A 17207-nucleotide genomic window follows, 5' to 3' on the forward strand; every position below is an offset into this window, starting at 1 on the left:
TCTACTACAGGCAAAAACGGTAGTGTTATCAGTCAGGAGAAGAATGAATGTTAAATAATAATAAATAAAAAATTTAGTATAATGGAAAATAATTTTTATTCTGTTTTAGGTTCTGACACAATTTGTAGAAACTACAATTTTTTATTAGTAGTTATTTTATATTAAATTATACAAAAATTATTAGTTGTTTGTAGTATGCCTGGATTTGAGGGCTTAAAACTGCTGCTTTTTAATTACTTTTGTCCTAGATGCCCAGAAGATTCATTGTCAAACATTTCATTCATACCTTGTCTATAAGCAGTGTACCACGAAAATGGTTAAACAAACTCACGGTTACAGAATTAGTTTTGAGTTGACAAAACCAAACCAATACAATCAAGCTTTGTTGCTACCATGAAGCATATCAACTTTCTCTGTCAACTTAGGTTTTAATCTTAAATTTATGATTAAGCCATCAGCATGTGCACATGAAAGTGTGACGTCGGCACCAAACAACCAAACGCGTTCAACATGGACAGAGCGAGTTCTGTATAATTCTCAGTAATTATTTCCCAATAAACATGCGTAAAAGTAGCGATGTTGCACCACGATTGGATGCTAATTTAAAGCCTGTCTGTAGTATTGATCTCTTTCCATGTGTCATGCCATAGGCCTACCTCTAATTTTGTAGCCTTCCATCTACACTTCATTTTTCTAGCTACCTTTGTAAGGGGCAGTGTTATGATCATACGATGGGGCAACTGCTTTTTCTTTAATCCTTTTTAACCTATAGTGGCAAACAGCTTCCAGCAAATCCTTATACGGCACGTTCCTTATGGGATTGTTTCTGCGTCTTGTCCACACAGAATGCTTTCCGCGTATGTTACGGGAATGTTACTAGCTCCTTTTTATGAGAGAGAGCAATCCAAGAACAATTACGGAACGTGTTTGTGTTCACACAGAAGCCTCTCTGCCTATTTTACAGAAATTTTCAGGGACCAAAGTGCTGTGTGACTGAGGTTTACCTGTAAAAGTAACAAGAGCTTTATCAGCTTTGGTTAGTCTGTCATGATTTTGTTTGATTTATTATTTTTCTGCTTTTTGAATGATACAAACATATCCTTTGTTTAAAATGATTTTGTCGGTCATTCTACTGGCATTTAAAATGATTACATATAAGTTGATCTTGACTAGTGTCGCGTCAGTTGTATATACATGTGAATCTATACATTTTTATTCATTAAATAATGTTTAAATAATATAATAATGATATAATAAAATGATGGAAAAAATTTAAAAACTCAGCTGTTGGGTCACTTTTAACCCAACTGGATAAGTACAAAAAACTAACCCAATTCATGGAGTTAAAATAACCCACAGTTGGGAAGGTGCTATACTAAGCATAGTTGGGTTACTTGTTGGGTTATTTTTAACCCAACATTATTAAGTGTGCAATTAATCATATTTAATCACAAATAAATATTGGCATGAAAATGGAGATATTACCCTCAAACTGAATAAAGAAATTTAAAATCAAATGTAAAATAATCTTTAATTACTGTATAAATTAAATATAGATTTATCCTTAAGTTACAAACACATTGTGATTTTCAACTCAAAAACAGATGTTCAGGAAAGTGCTTGTTTGTTTCCTTTAATTCAAAACACTAAAATGGAAAAGCCCCCACCCTCCTTCTCATACCCATTGAGAGATATTCTTTAATTTATGAAGTAAGAGAAAATTAGGTAGTTATCTTTACAGACCTTGCACCATCTTTGATAACGTTTGGCAACCCCATCGTGAACATGTCAAAACTCTTCAGCTTGACCCTGCTATCTGTGATTGATTCCCTGCCCCTACCCTCAATTTCCCACCTATTTTTGGTTACTACTTGGTCAACCTCTTTTTGTTTGGAGAGGAGGGACCTTAAGTGTATTTGAATATTTAAATCTGCTTGTTTTCCTGTTCTTGTTTTGGGGTCTTTATAATGCATTTTAAAATGGACAAAGAAACATAAAAAAATAATATCACTAAATGTATATGATTTGCTCGAATAATTAATAAACAACAACACAACAGACTTCTTTCTGAGTACATAAACATATATGTTTAGCATGTTTGTTACTTTTAATTGCTTACAAAGTGCCAGAAACATTGCAGCCATAAAAGTCAAACCATTTTATTGTTAAAGTATGACACAAATATAAAAACATTCTTACATCTGAACTCATGCTTATGTGTATAATGATAATACAGAGTTTTTATATCATTCCGTGTAACGTCCTGTGCTTCTTTAAGCACAAGTGCATTTAATATCATGTCTTCTTTAAATAAAACAACAAACTCATCTGCACAGCTCATTGAAAAATACATTTTATTTCTCTCTTTGTTTTTGATTAATTTTTCCAGCTTTGGTTTTATTAAAGGCACACTCCACTTTTTTTTGAAATATGCTCATTTTCCAGCTCCCCTAGAGTTAAATAGTTGATTTTTACGGTTTTGGAATCCATTCAGCTCATCCCCGGGTCTGGTGCTAGCACTTTTAGCATAGCTTAGCATAATTCATTGAATCTGATTAGACCATTAGCATCACGTCTAAAAAAATAACCAAAGAGTTTTGATATTTTTCCTATTTAAAACTTGACCCTTCTGTAGTTACATCGTGTGCTAAGACCGACAGAAAAGTTGCGATTTTTTAGAGTGATATGGCTAAGAACTATACTCTCATTCACATGGCTGCAGGAGGCGCAATGATATTACACAGCAGCTGAAAAAAGTTCCTTTTAGTAGCTTTCAATGGCAGGAGCTGGAAAATTAGCATATTTTCAAAAAAAGTGGAGTGTCCCTTTAAGCTCTCTATGGTAAAGGTTGAAGGGTTGATCAGCTGCTCAATTGGGTGTGTGCACCAGTAAAGCTCATTGTCCATCAGCGCCACCTATATTAAAGGTGTAAAACAGCTGAGGGCAAGGTTTGCTTGCCGATATGCCTTACTTCAGAGCATTGCGATCAATGTGGAAAATCCCTGAAAAGTGTATAAAACATTAAAGATATTGTTTCATTTCAAACTGTAAAAATAGTTGCCTGAAAAAATCTAGCTCAGCTGCCGCACATACAACACATAACAGTAAAAACATTTTTAATAGGTAGAATAAATTCTGAAAGAGGTCATAATAAAACTAAAGAATATCCCTGAGAACATCACTAAATTGTATTAAAAATGTTTGCTCAAAGATACAAAAACACTGTTTTTGTCTTCATAAAGTTTCAGATGATATCAAATTCTTCTATCATTTTCTGGAATAATAGGCCTAAAGGCAGATGCTTTCACATTCATTTTTACTGTGAAAGATTTACAAATATGTTTTGGGAAACACAGTAACAGTCAGGTTCTGAAAATAATAAAATAAATAATAAAAATAAGTTTTAAATACAAACTGCTTTTTGGTGACCTGGTATCACTGAAACACAATAAAACAATTTAAGAAATAAACATGATAGTTCACTCATTCAGGAAAGAATCAGTGTCAGACAAGTGGCATAAAAAAGGCAAAAGCATATTAACAATAATGCTAAATATTACACAAAACCTTCAAAACAACTTTCAAAACAATTTCCTTTTTTTTTAGCTTTGACCTACTCTTGAGAGTGAATACTGGCAGACTGGTGAGCATTTCTACCCAATGCCTTTGGATTTCCTCATGTTTAAGAAAAGCACAGTTGTCATAAAAAGTTATAGCTGTGAGAAAAAAATCCCAGTCAAGTTGTTCAACAAAGAGCAACTAAGCTTGAAAAAGGCTCACTTTTACGTTACGACCAGTCTTTTTGGGCGTTTTATCTGTAATATCAGTGTACTCATCTTTATCATCATCATCTATCTCACTGTCTTCATCGTCTCTTTCATTGGTTTGCCAGTTTTTTTTAAGGGGGGTGAGCTCTGGAGCAACTATATCTCCATCCTGTAACACAAGTAAGCACATAAGGGTTGTTTATATATGCTAAAACTAAAACCAACTATTGATTTAAAATATATATATTTAACACATTCTTGAATAAATGAACAAAAAAACAACAACCCTGAATAGCTGAAATACTAAACCAAAATAGGTTATTGCAGGTGGGAATTTAGAAAATAATGCACATCCAAGCATACCCGTCAACATTGGGATTTGAAAATTAGGGAAATTTCCCAAACCCTACATCCCCCTCTTCATTACTATGCAAGAAAATGGATGCGTACCCTGCAAAAATGACTTTCTTACTTAGTATTTTTGTCTTGCTTTAAGTACAAACATCTATACATTTTTAAATCAAGATGTATTTTCTTGATGAGCAAATGACCTAAAATAATAAGTCTAGTTTTTAGAAAAAAAAACGTATCAAATTTAAGCGAATTTGTGCCTAAAACAAGCAAAAAAATCTGCCAATGTAATACGACATTTTTTGCTGATTTTTTCTTGTATTAAGTAAGTTGTTTTAAGCACAAATTCACTTAAATTTGAGATGTTTTTTCTAAAAACTAGACAAAACAATTATTTTCTGGTCATTTGCTCATCAAGAAAATACAGCTTGATTTAAGAATTTTAGATATTTCTACTGAAAACAAGAGAAAAATACTAAGTAAGAAAGTCATTTTTTGCAGTGTAGGTAACTCTTAGGATTAGAGAAGTCAAAAGGTTCGCCAGGCCGACATGACCTGATCAACATAGCTCATAACGAGAAGTTCATCTGAAGACTTAGAGAAATAAAGAAGTGGAGCAGATGTCGACCTGACCTGAACCGACCCATTTATATCGGGGCTCGGTATATGCAAAAGAGAAGTTACATAATCTGGTTATTTGCAAGCTAGGACATATAAAAGTTATTATTGCTTAATCATATAGAGAACTCAAAAAATGAGAGACATGTACGATTAAAAACAACTGATTTAACTAGAATATATGAAATACAGATGTTGGGTGTGTGGAGCAGCTAATTAATTCTCACAGTATTGTAGTCTTGTTTTCAGTACAAATATCAAACAATTCTTAATCTAGATTATCAAAATGACCTAAGAAAATAATTCTAGTTTTTAGACAAAAAATATCAGATTTAAGTAAATCTGTGCTTAAAACAAGCGAAAAAAGTGCCAATGGAGTTAAAAAAAATCTTGAAATAAGTTTACTTTTTTCTTAAACACTTAATTCAAGAAAAAAATGATGTACAATTTGCATACCGTATTGGCAGATTTTTTGCTTGTTTTAATCACAAATTCACTTAAATGTGTAGCGGAGGATTTTCTCGAATTTTAGAAAAGAACCGCCTTTTCCACTTTTTTAAAAAAATGCAATTGCGCAACACTCCTGATTGACAACTAGGAGGACCAATAGTCTTGATGATCTACCTGGAAAAAGAAAATCCTCCGCAATACCTTTAACTTTGATATTTTAGACAACTTATTTTCTTAGGTAACTTTGCTCTAGGGGTGTGACGAGACATTTAATCTATGAGACGAGACACAAGATTGGGTTCACGAGAACGAGACAAGACTTTTACATTTTTTAAGAAATCCTCAATGATAAAATAAATGAATGGGAAACTGAAATCACATTATTTTTAAATGTTTTAACTAATCAATGACTGTCCCTAACAATTATTTTGAAGTATTTTGATGTTTTTGGTAATAAAAATAGACCCAATTTAGCAATAACCTTTAAAATTACATAATAATGACGATGCAATAATCATTTGTTCAAATAAAGTATCAAAACAAGTAACAACAGTAAATATAGCTGCAAGCAGCAATACTGTGGTCAAGCCGAAAAGGGATGTAAAGGATGTAAAGTTGAGTGTGGATAAGCAGATTAAAGGACCTAGGTAAACCTAATAATTTCAGATGAAACAACGCAAAAGTAATCAACAAAAATAATCCACGTTCTTGTCTACTGCAATTGTCCTTCTGTTATTGACAATCATGGAACATTAGAGCACTGAAGGACATGTGAGTGATGTTTGCAGTGGCAGTGGGTAACAACATGTTACAAGTTAAATGAGTCAAAAGAGACTATCCCCATGTCTTTACGATGTTCTGATGCTGAGAAAAAGCTCTTGCAAAAACGGTTGATAAGGTATTTTCATTGGTTGCTAGAGAGTAAATTGACATCCACCAGTGATTATAGTCCAAGCCATGAAAGAAATAATCCATGATTACTCAAAAATAGCCATTTTCTATCTCAAAACCACTAGGTGACGCTATGACAAAATCGTGCATGCAACCTCAGGTCATGACTGAGTTACATCTAGCTAGTTTCATGACTATACACTTTAGTTTAGCAATGACATAGGGCTTGCTGGATTTCAAAGGTTTTGTTCAATTATAAGGCCAACTAGTGGTACAGGTATAACAATATTTTTGTGTGGCCTCAGACTCTGCTCATATATCAGCGTTTCAAATCTGGTGAAAAAAATAAATTTCGTTGCGGAGTTATAATCATTTACGTGTAAAAAACACAACATTTTAAGGAAATTTTTTCGTTTTTTGCAAATTTCGACCATTTTTGATGAAAATTTTAATATTGCGCCAATTGAGGTTTTTGTTAAGAAGGTAATGCATTGTTCTTCCTATGGCATTTTCGAGTCAATCAGAATAACGTTTGCGGCGATATTCGTGTGTGTTTTTTAAGCGCTATTTTGATGCACAGGGCTAACCGTAAGGCGAATCCTGGCATGTTTGGTATCGTTGGACTCGGCAACTATTCAAAACTCCAAGGAATCAAGTCCCGTGAAAATAAATTGACCGCAGCCAAAGTTATAGGAGTATAAAACATTCGACTGACCACTAGGTGGCGCTGTGAAGAAACTGGGCATGCCCCCTCAGTTCCTGACTAGCATCACAAGTACCAAGTGTCATGTCAATAGGCTTAAGTTTGGCTGAGACACAGCCTCAAATCCGTTTTTTCGTGCTCTATGTAAAATTCGTTGACGCGGTATGAGACAATGAATTGGTTTATCAAAATTCTTTTAATTTTGATTTAACTTTTTGCCTTGAGTATCTGTAGATGCTACATACCATTTTTTGTAGCAATTAGGCAAAAGCTCTAGGACAAGTTCGCAAAAGTAACGTCGCATGAGATCTCGTCACACCCCTACTTTGCTCATCCAGAAAATGCATCTTGATTTAAGAATTTCTAGATATTTGTACTGAAAACAAGACAAAAATACTAAGAAAGAAAGTCATTTTTTGCAGTGTATATCTTGTATCATTGTTTATATGGCTCATAGGCCGCAGATGTTGCATTCCTTAACACCTTATGAGTTAAGTATTAAAGCACAAACAGCAGTCGCAAAGTAAAAAAAAAATGCACAACCGGCCACATGCATTAGACAGCACATCCAAATGTGTGAGTTCATGTACACTGGCTGGTGGGCGGACGTGCGCGCTAAATGCGCGTGGCGGTTGTAGCTTTACGTGCGGCTCGTCATCCTCCGCCCGTCCTCGAGAAGCTTTTCTTCTACTTTTTTCATTGGCGTGTGTCGTTTGAGTGATATGTTACAGATATACTGCCGCCTGCTTTAGCGGAAGTGAATGAAGCATCAAATACGACCAGTAGAATTTTTTTATACATAGACTAAAAATACGGGAGAAATACAGGAAATGATTTAAATGGGATGATGGCGGGGGGAAAAAAATTAATACCGGAGAATCCCGGCAAAAACTGGAGGGTTTACATGTACACACCCAAGGTGGTAATGCGACATGACCCGAAGCGGAGTGTGCATTATTTTCTAATAATTCAAAGGACCGGAGTCAATTATTCCACTTATACCACAGACATTGCTAAGACATTGCAGAATGAAACAAACAGTGAAGCAAACCGAGAGTGAAAAAAAAGACCAGAATGGTGTTGTACAAGAGTATGATCACTGCCTGGCAACATTTTGCAGTTCTGTAAACAAGATACTTGCAAATGTGATTTTGTACTGTGTATCACCACTACTGTGCTTACCTACCTCTCCATGCTTGACTAGATTAAAAATCTAGACTTTATTCATTTCTTTAAGTATCTAATACAAGACAAAGAATGACAGACAGGGCAGAGCATTTATATACAAGTATTACCTGTGGTTTATTGAAGTTTTTGTCCATGCACCATTGGACAAAACACTTTCTGGCAGCTTCCAGGCTCCTGTCATCAGTCTTTTTAAAGTACACCCTGATAAGCTGCTCAGCAAACCGCTCCGGCAGGAGTTTGGACACCTGCCATAAATTTCAGCATAAAGATAAAAATGTAATTTGTCAGGATTAAGAAAAAGTAAATGCTTAAAACTTAAATGTACCTGGTTTTTGCGAATCTTGATGGCTTTACTGGGATCCTTTTTACAGTAGAAGTGGACATTGTTGATGGGGTTTTTCTCCTTCATTCCATAATCCATTTGAATGACCTAATGAATTGATAGTTGACATTCTGTAGGTTATGTGCCAAACATCCAGTAATAAATGAACAAAGCAAAAGTGTTTTTCCACATACACTGACTACAAAGTCCTCAGGCATTAGGTTTTCATCTACGCCACTGGGTTTGCAATTGGCCACTTCTTTTGCCCAGTCAAGCTGTTTTTCCTGCAAAAGGCCATTAATGTTTCAATACTTAGCACTCAGTCACAGAAATATAATTGCAGGAAAACAATGATGCATGCAATTCAGAAATCATAACTGTATAAGCATTTAATAACAGCACTTTACGAAACCAAGAAAGCAACTACTACAATTGCTGGAGTTAGTCAGAATATCAGATTTACTAAAAGAGACATCTTAAATAAAGAGGCTTTTTCTTGAATTTTTTTTTCATTTTTGAACACTAAATTCAAGATAAATTCAAGAACAGTTTGCTTACTCCATTGGCAGATTTTTTTGCTTGGTTTTATACACAAAATTACTTACATTTGATGGTTTTGGTCTTAAAAACAGACTTATTTTCTTAGGTCATTTTGCTCATCAAGAAAAAGCATCTTAATTTAAGAATTTTTACTGAAAACAAGACAAAAATACTAAGAATTTTTTTTCTTAAATAATTTTTTGCAGTGCAGCCAGTGTCAGCATTTTTTTATTTTCACAAAAGTTTAATGCCTTCCAGAAAATGTTCTGAACGTTACAATATATGAAGGATACAATATATCAAATGAAAATAAAGACCCTCTGCTTTCAAACAAAAAACGTTCATCCTACCTTTATTTATTCATTTTTTTCTACCTCTCAAAAATGGGTAAGTTTTTCCAAAAATACAAAATTTTGAAGAAAAAAAAAGCTGAGATAATTGCATTTTTGTATAGGACTTTTGTTAGAGATCAGATTAAGAAAGATTTTTTTGATCCATGAATGCTTTAGTGTTTTATAAGGTGGGTAGGAGCGCCATAAAAAACTGTAAAAACTGAAAGAAATCTGGTCAATGGCAAGGAAAGAGTTAAATGGCTGGTAATTGCTTAACAATGCTTACGGATCCATGATGTTTCAGTAAAGAAAAAGTGATATACACAAGTAAATTTTTTTGGATTTTTTTTTAAGTGATTCTAATAAATAAAATAAAAAAACATAAAAATGTAATTTGTCTGTATGGGACAGATTATACAACTTCAAAAAGGAAACTAACAATCAAAGAAAGAAAGTTTATTTGTTTAAAATTGGGATAATTTGTCAAAAATGTTTTTGTCAAAAATGTATTTCCTACCTGTGACACATCAACATGTGTCTCTGGTGTGGTCTGACCCACACATTTGTACAAACGTCTACAGACGATGTTGTTTAAGATTGCACGAGCATCAGCCAGTTCCGGTGTGGATGAGTGCAGAATCTGCTCAAATATATGATCTAAAAACACAGAAACCTTTAATATTACATTTATAATTCACCAAAAAAATTCACTATGCAACACATGCCTTCCTCAAACAACATCAAAGTAGAAAGCAATGGGTGGTTTCCTGGACACGGCTTATACTAGTCTCAGACTAAAATGAATCTTTGAGCTGCCTTAATTTAAAAAGGTATTATAACATATATCAGTGCCATTGTTTTGTCTCAAGATGCACCTCAGTATTGTGTTTGTAAGGTTTGTTTGTAAAAACTACTTAAACGTCCTAATATAACTAAGGATTAATTTAAACCCTGAAACTAAGAAACTATTTATGCAGCATAAACTGAACATAAATTTTAGTTCAAGGTCTCAACCATCAGAACAAACCAAGCCTAAAGTATCATTCAAATGCAGAGCATGCAGGGTTTTTTCTGGCTTAAAATGAGGTGGAGGTGAAGATGTTGAGACTCAACATCTGCGAGATGGTGTATTTAAAGGAACAGTATGTAAGAAATGTATATCAATTCATCATAAAATGGCCCTGATATGTCACTAGACATTAAGAAATCATTTTCATTTCAAATACTTATATCACTGAAAACAGGTCCGGCCAGGATATTGTCATTTTAAAAGTGGAGTTGCAGCCCTCAACTGATGTTTATGTTGTCATTTTGTGTATTGGGCACCAGTTGTGTAATTGCAATACCAGTTTTGCCCACAATCCAACATACTGTTCATTTAAGTCACCAGAAAAGTTAGCTTGAAGCTTGCAATAGCAGCGGCGAACAGCAGAGAGATGCACTGACAGAAAACAGTGACCAAAAAGCAAAGGCTTTAAAATGGCACAAAAAAACAAATAAGAGAAAAAACGGTAGAGAAGCAGCAAACAACAAACGCCATGATACAAGTAAAACTGCAAGTAAACTGCAGTTAGACATCGTTCCAAACTGGGAAGGGTTTACTTTTATTTGTGTACATTGATAAAAAACAACAAAACTTTTTGCTTTGATCAAATAAAGAAAAAAAAACGAAAGATGTTCTCACTTTCATACGTCTCTGAGAACATCTTTCAGAAACAAGTTACAAAAATGAACTGAAACGCCGCAAATAATTGTCATATAAATGTGAAACATATGGCTGAATAAAGCCTGAAATGTCTACATTTAGAGAAACGAATTACAAATAAAAAAACAAATAGTGCCTGTTTATGTAATCTGTATGAAAGTGAAAAAGAGGAACAGTTTATCCTGTCCCAGTTCATTATCTCTAATGTGATCACACCCGTGGGTGCATTTGAAGAGTTTCGTTGCAAAATCTCGTTTTTTGGTTGTGCATTCCAATTATTATCAATTCAACTGCAGTTGGTTTGTTTTGATTTAAATGTTCATAACTAAAAAATACAGCTAAGTAGCACCATAAAACAAAAAATAACATGATAACATAATAATAAACATGCTTTGAAAAAAAAAATGGATTTATCTTGTTTTGCAATGAAACTCTTCATTTTAAAAAGCAACTGGATCCATTGGAACAACTTATTTTTGACATGCAAGTCATTTATTCTCAACTACCTTTGCTATCATGTCGTTTTAAATAAATACATAACTTTTGTTACTAGTGATGCACCAATGTATCAACCGCCGATATTTATCTGCAGATTTTTAATGAATTTGAAACCATCGGCATATTGGCAATAGCACGAGAAAGGCCGAAATCGATTGTTTATTAATTAACCGCATAAAGGCAATGAGTTGCATGTCTGTTGTTCAATTAAAATAATTTAATGTTCTAGTGTGCACTATACTTAAGCACCGACAGAAAACCTTTGTTGAGCTGGCTCAAATGTCTTGGACAATAAAAGAAAACAGACTGCACTTTAGTGGGGGAAAAGAAGTCCAACTTTTTTTGAAGTAGCAATCGGTATCGGGCAGAAGTTGTCTGTTTAAATCGGTATCGGTGCATCCCTATTTGTTACTTTTAATTGTTGTACACCAGGATATTTTAACAGTGTGCTGTAATATGATTCCACTGCACATTCTATTGTTTTGTATGTATTCTATTGTATGTTTATAGTGGAGTATCCTGTTTCAACATTTTTCTTGCGCCTGCACTGTTGAACGCTTACCGTTCACGCAGTCTCAAAAATTGGCCTGTACTTGGACAGGGTGTGCGGATGAGCTCAGGGCGGAGCTCTGAGCATGTACATGTTTGTGAGCAGTAGCCGCCATAGACAAACACACATCTCGCAGGTGCGCACAGTTGTGAAACGTCATTGACGAGCAGTACACAAACCCTGCACATGTGGTTTGCTGTGACCGTTTTTAATGATAGAGAGCACAAACCATTTGATATTTAAAATGCAATAAAACTCATCACAGAGTTTAGGAGATCTTACAGTCAAGCACATGATCATTTCAAATCTGTTTACAAGACAAATGCTCCTGTTATGTTTTGTATGGTTAAGTTATATCTACATTGCATTGTAAAATATTGACTTCAAGCTTATTTAGAGACACTAGCATTCTGCATTACATCTCTGTGTTATGAAACTGTTCAAATAATATGAATAAATGCATGCATAATATAGTAACATTTTGCTGTCATGTTTATACTTTTTACATTCAGGACAATGCCAATGGTATTTTGAAAGTTAAAAATGCATAGATGAAATTCTAAAGACAAAGTTAAACTCTGTACTTTATGCTATGCAAATGAGTTCCTCACAGTAAAAAAAATGCTCCTTCTGACATCAACACCCAATCACAGTGCTGCATCAGGAAAGCACCAATATGCAAACTATTCGTTATCTAAACATGAAAAAAGTACGCCTGAAACGCGTCCAATTCCTAGGCTAAACTGATCTCTGAAACAAATACTTTGTCGAAAATATAATGTTTTGGTTTGCTAAAAACAAGCACGGATCACAAGAGGTTTGGCAGCCAGGCAAGAACTCAAGGACCTGTAGCTGACATTGCATACATCCATTTTACACAGTACTCAAGCTCAGTGTAGTTGATACGCATTAGATCAGTGGTCACCAACCGTTTGTGCAGATCTACTTTCCTGCAGAGTTCACCTCCAACCCCACAAACACACCTGAACCTGCCAATCAGGCTTTTCACAGCTACCTAAAATTAGAGACATGTGTGCTGAAACAGTATGCAGGAGGGTAGATCTCCAGGGACAGGGTTGGTGACCATTACATTAGATTATGCAACTTTCATTATTCAACTTTCACACCCTTGGAAAATGAAACCAAAAATGTATCATGAAAAGTTGCCAAAAGTCCATAAAATAAAGATGACGATCTCTGTTAACTTGGTTCCAAAAACATTTTGGCGCATCTACAAGATTACTATAAATGACATATTTTGACTCAAAACTGCGAATTTCTCCAAAAAGCGACTAGTTTTCAGGTGTGACAATAGCATTTTCAGAAATGTTTCAACAGAAATGTGATCACTACCTGTAAGTTGGGTGTAGGCCTCCATGTCGTTTATAGCTGAAGAGATTGTAAATATCTTGCCTGAGGAGCCCTGGATCTTGATATGAGGATCAGCCTTTATAAAGGCCTCTGTGATCCTGAAGGAAACCCACAGATAATTTACATGACCCAGAAAAGTCTGACCCTGATAAATGCATTGTTTGTATTAGTAAATTATGATTTCTTGAAAAAGATACAAACATTGTCTCAATGATGTTGCCCACTCTATGCTGATACGCCCGCCGATGAAGGCAGTTCCGGGTATGAAACATGTCATAGAGATTACCAACTTCCTGTAAAGAGAAATAAGTATTTAAACTACAATTTCAATAATTTCACAATAACATTAATTCCTTGTTTTAAAATTCTGGAAATCATTTGTTACCCCTTAATTTAAAGGAACAGTATGTAGGATTGTGGCCAAAACTGGTATTGCAATCACAAAACTTGTGGCTAAACTGGTACTGCAATCACACAACTGGTGGCCAATACACAAAATGACAACACAAACATCAGTTGAGGGCTGCAACTCCACTTTTTAAATGACAATATCCTGGCCAGACATCTGTTGTCAGTGATATAAGTACTTGAAATGAAAATGATTTCTTAAAGGCACTCTAAGTGAATTGACACGTTTTAGACCATAAAACATTTTTTGTTACATACAGCAAACATCTCCTCACTATCTGCTTGCTCCCTGTCCACTGATCAAGCTGTAAAAAAACGCGATCTCTGTAGACAGCCCAGGCTTCACAAACTTCAATATAAACACAGTGGCCAAACCTGCACCACAAAACAAAACAAAGTGTTCCAGCCAATAAATGCCAAGAAGGATTTGGGGGTTGGGTTTGGGCAGTTTGTTTGAAAACACATTTCAAAAATCAACACACAGAACGCCTTTAATGTCTAGTGACATATCAGGGCCATTTTATGATTAATTGACATAAATTTCTTACATACTGTTCCTTTAATGTAACAGAAAGTTAAAACATAATGTTACTCTCTGGATGTCAAACAGCAATTCTTTATATAATATATGCAAACTTACCTTGTCTCTGGTACAAATGTGCTTTTTTCCTCTTACTTCACACACTCGGGCAAACTTGAGGAAACGATGATAGTCAAAATTGTTCTGTATACCAAGATGATAGCAGTCTCTGCCCGTAAGAGCACATATGTGATTAATTGATTATGATTAACAATAAAAAATGTCTGTAAATGATTAAACCCTATTAACAATATTAGGTAGCAGCAACTTATCTTACCGAGCAAAATAATCCCATTTGTCTACATCAATGCCATTCCTTTTATTAGCCACTACCTCATACAGGAATGATTTCTCCTTCGGTCTGCCCTTATATGGCCATTGCTGGTGTAAAATAAAGAAAAAGTTGAATGTTACATAAAGTACAGGCAAAAATGTGCTTACCAAAATACAATACCAAATGATGTAAAGGATTAGTTCAAGTAAAATGTACATGTTTACAAGAGTTTAAGTAAAATTAAAGTCATAAGTTTACATACACCTTGCAAAATCTGGATAAAATGATAAAAAATTGGGGGAAATTAAAGATATTTTTTTAATTTAGTCCTGCCCTGAACAAGTTATTTCACATGAAATGTTTGCAACAAAGAATAATGACAACATTTCTAAAAAATAACCCAGTTCAAAAGTTTACATACACCTGATTCTTAATACTGTACAATGTTACATGTACAAACAATCAGTGGTCGACCGATATGGGTTTTTTAATAGTCAATGCCGATATTATTATATATATATATATATATATATATATATATATATATATATATATATATTATAGTAAGTGACTAACATACAAACAATTTGTGAAACTAAATTAACATTTACTTTGCGTAATATTTATGCAATATTTACTTAAAATTGTTAAATAGGTTAATAATTTCAGATAATAATTAGTTAGATAATAATTGTTTATCTAACAAAAGATTATAGATAACATGTTGTAAGATGTTGCCACACATGGGAGAAGAGGAGTACAAAATATGGATATTTAATAATAGAAACAAGGCCAGGGTATACATTTTGCGCGCGTTCGACTCGCAATACACTATACGCAATAAAAATAATTTCTTATTCAAATTATTACTCTAACAGGCCGTCTGATTTGGTGACATTTACAGTACATTGAAACATTAGGATAGGTGAAGAAAAGTAACCGATCCACAATTGCAAACACAGTTTAGAACAAACAACAAGACAATAAAGAACAGGAATCAAACATTATGGTAACAAACATGCTCCACAGCTTTCTGTTCTTGGAAGAAGTAAAAATTAAAGAAGAAAAACGATAGTGTGTGCAAATGCTGTCTATTTCCTTTGTATAATTGTTTGTAGTGGAGTGCCCTGTCAAAATATTTTCACGCGCATGCGCTGTTGTACACGGACTGTACGCGCACTGTCCACGCGGTCTCAAATTTTGGGCTGCACGCGGACCCTCCTGATGACGAAAATGACGTCATACGCATATGCATGACGTCCCTAGTATACTTTCGGCTTTAGGCAGCTGACTTGATGCCTCGCTGCCTCATGAGGCAATGACTTCAGATGCATAAAGGTAGCTCTGGGAAATGCATTCGGACAGCCTTCATAGGCAGCATAATGGAAATCTGTACTAAATATAAACAGAGAGGGCCTTTGTAATAACTAATCCCATATTTGAAAACATATGTGTTACGTATGTAACCACGATTCCCTGATGGAGGAAACACAACCTTGTGTCGATGACGACAGTATGGGGTGTGCTCTTGAGAGCCAAGCAGGTCAGACTTGTGTGTAAATGACAATGAAATTGTGTAAATGGTATTTGCATACCAGTCTCTGCCCACACTTGCGTGTTTAAGGCGGAAAGGCAAACGTCATTCGCTGCTCGTGTCTGAGGAGCTCAATACGGGTCACATCAGATGATTGCAGGCACGTATGCACCGTGACAGCATGCTCATCTGGGTGTAGAGTATGGCAGGGCCATAACTGGACTATATCTAATACTTGTATTGCAGAATAGCTAGTAAATATGATATGATGGGTTACCCCCCATGCCCTGACTGGTTTCTGGATTTCAATATCAAAGTGGCTAGAGTCAGACCTCAACAATCTCAGTGGGACGTTTACAACTCCTTTATAACCCCTATGGTCACAGACTCAAAGCTGATAAGGTGATAAACGTCCCAGCTGCCCTAGCAGAGACTTAAGAAATGTCTTTGATGCAACTACACCAAAAACTAAGGTATTGACCAAAATAATGTGTCTAAAAATAATTACACAAAAAAAGTCTGATCTTGTCTTTATTGAACACACTCATTTAACGTTCAAAATGGCAGTGTAAAAAGTAAGTGAACCCTTAGAACTGGTTGACCCCCTTGGCAGCAATAACCTCAACCAGGCGCTTCCTGTAGCTGAGGATCAGACCTGCACATTGTTGAGGAGGAATTTTAGCCCATTCTTCCTGGCAGAACTGCTTTGCCTCTGTTATATTCTTTGGACGTCTCATGTGTATTGCCCTCTTCAAGTTAATCCATAGCATCTCTATTGGGTTGACGTCTGGCTCTGACTTGGCCACTCTAAAAGGCAAATTTTGTTTTTCTGAAGCCATTCTGTTGTGGACTTGCTCCGGTGTTTTGGGTCATTGTCCTGTTGCATCACCCACCTTTCTACACAATTTTAGCTGACGTACAGACATTCTCGCATTATCCTAAAGAACTGTCTGATAAACTTGGGAATTTATCTTTTCCTCAATGATTGCAAGCTGGCCAGGCCCTGATGCAGCAAACCAGGCCAAAATCAGGATGTTTCCTCCACCATACTTTACAATTGGGATAATGTTTTCATTATGATTTGCCGTTCCCTTTCTATGCGAAAAATGTAGCACTGTGTTTTTT

General features: G+C 35.1%; 1 protein-coding gene across 1 annotated transcript in view; it reads right to left on the reverse strand.

The window, feature by feature from the left end:
• Positions 1–2143: 2143 nt before the first annotated feature.
• The window catches only part of samhd1 (SAM domain and HD domain 1), a 28373-nt gene continuing 13309 nt past the window's right edge, over positions 2144–17207 (reverse strand). Inside the window, exons 8-16 of the mRNA XM_055188754.2 lie at positions 14552–14655; positions 14335–14443; positions 13488–13579; positions 13269–13384; positions 9680–9819; positions 8485–8574; positions 8294–8398; positions 8076–8213; positions 2144–3936 (exon numbers count right to left, since the gene is read on the reverse strand). Of these exons, the coding sequence (XP_055044729.2) occupies positions 3760–3936; positions 8076–8213; positions 8294–8398; positions 8485–8574; positions 9680–9819; positions 13269–13384; positions 13488–13579; positions 14335–14443; positions 14552–14655 (1071 nt within the window). The 3' untranslated portion in view covers positions 2144–3759. The remainder of the gene's footprint in view (positions 3937–8075; positions 8214–8293; positions 8399–8484; positions 8575–9679; positions 9820–13268; positions 13385–13487; positions 13580–14334; positions 14444–14551; positions 14656–17207) is intronic.

Source organism: Misgurnus anguillicaudatus, chromosome 13 (assembly GCF_027580225.2).
Source record: "Misgurnus anguillicaudatus chromosome 13, ASM2758022v2, whole genome shotgun sequence".
Taxonomy (NCBI): Eukaryota; Metazoa; Chordata; class Actinopteri; order Cypriniformes; family Cobitidae; genus Misgurnus; species Misgurnus anguillicaudatus.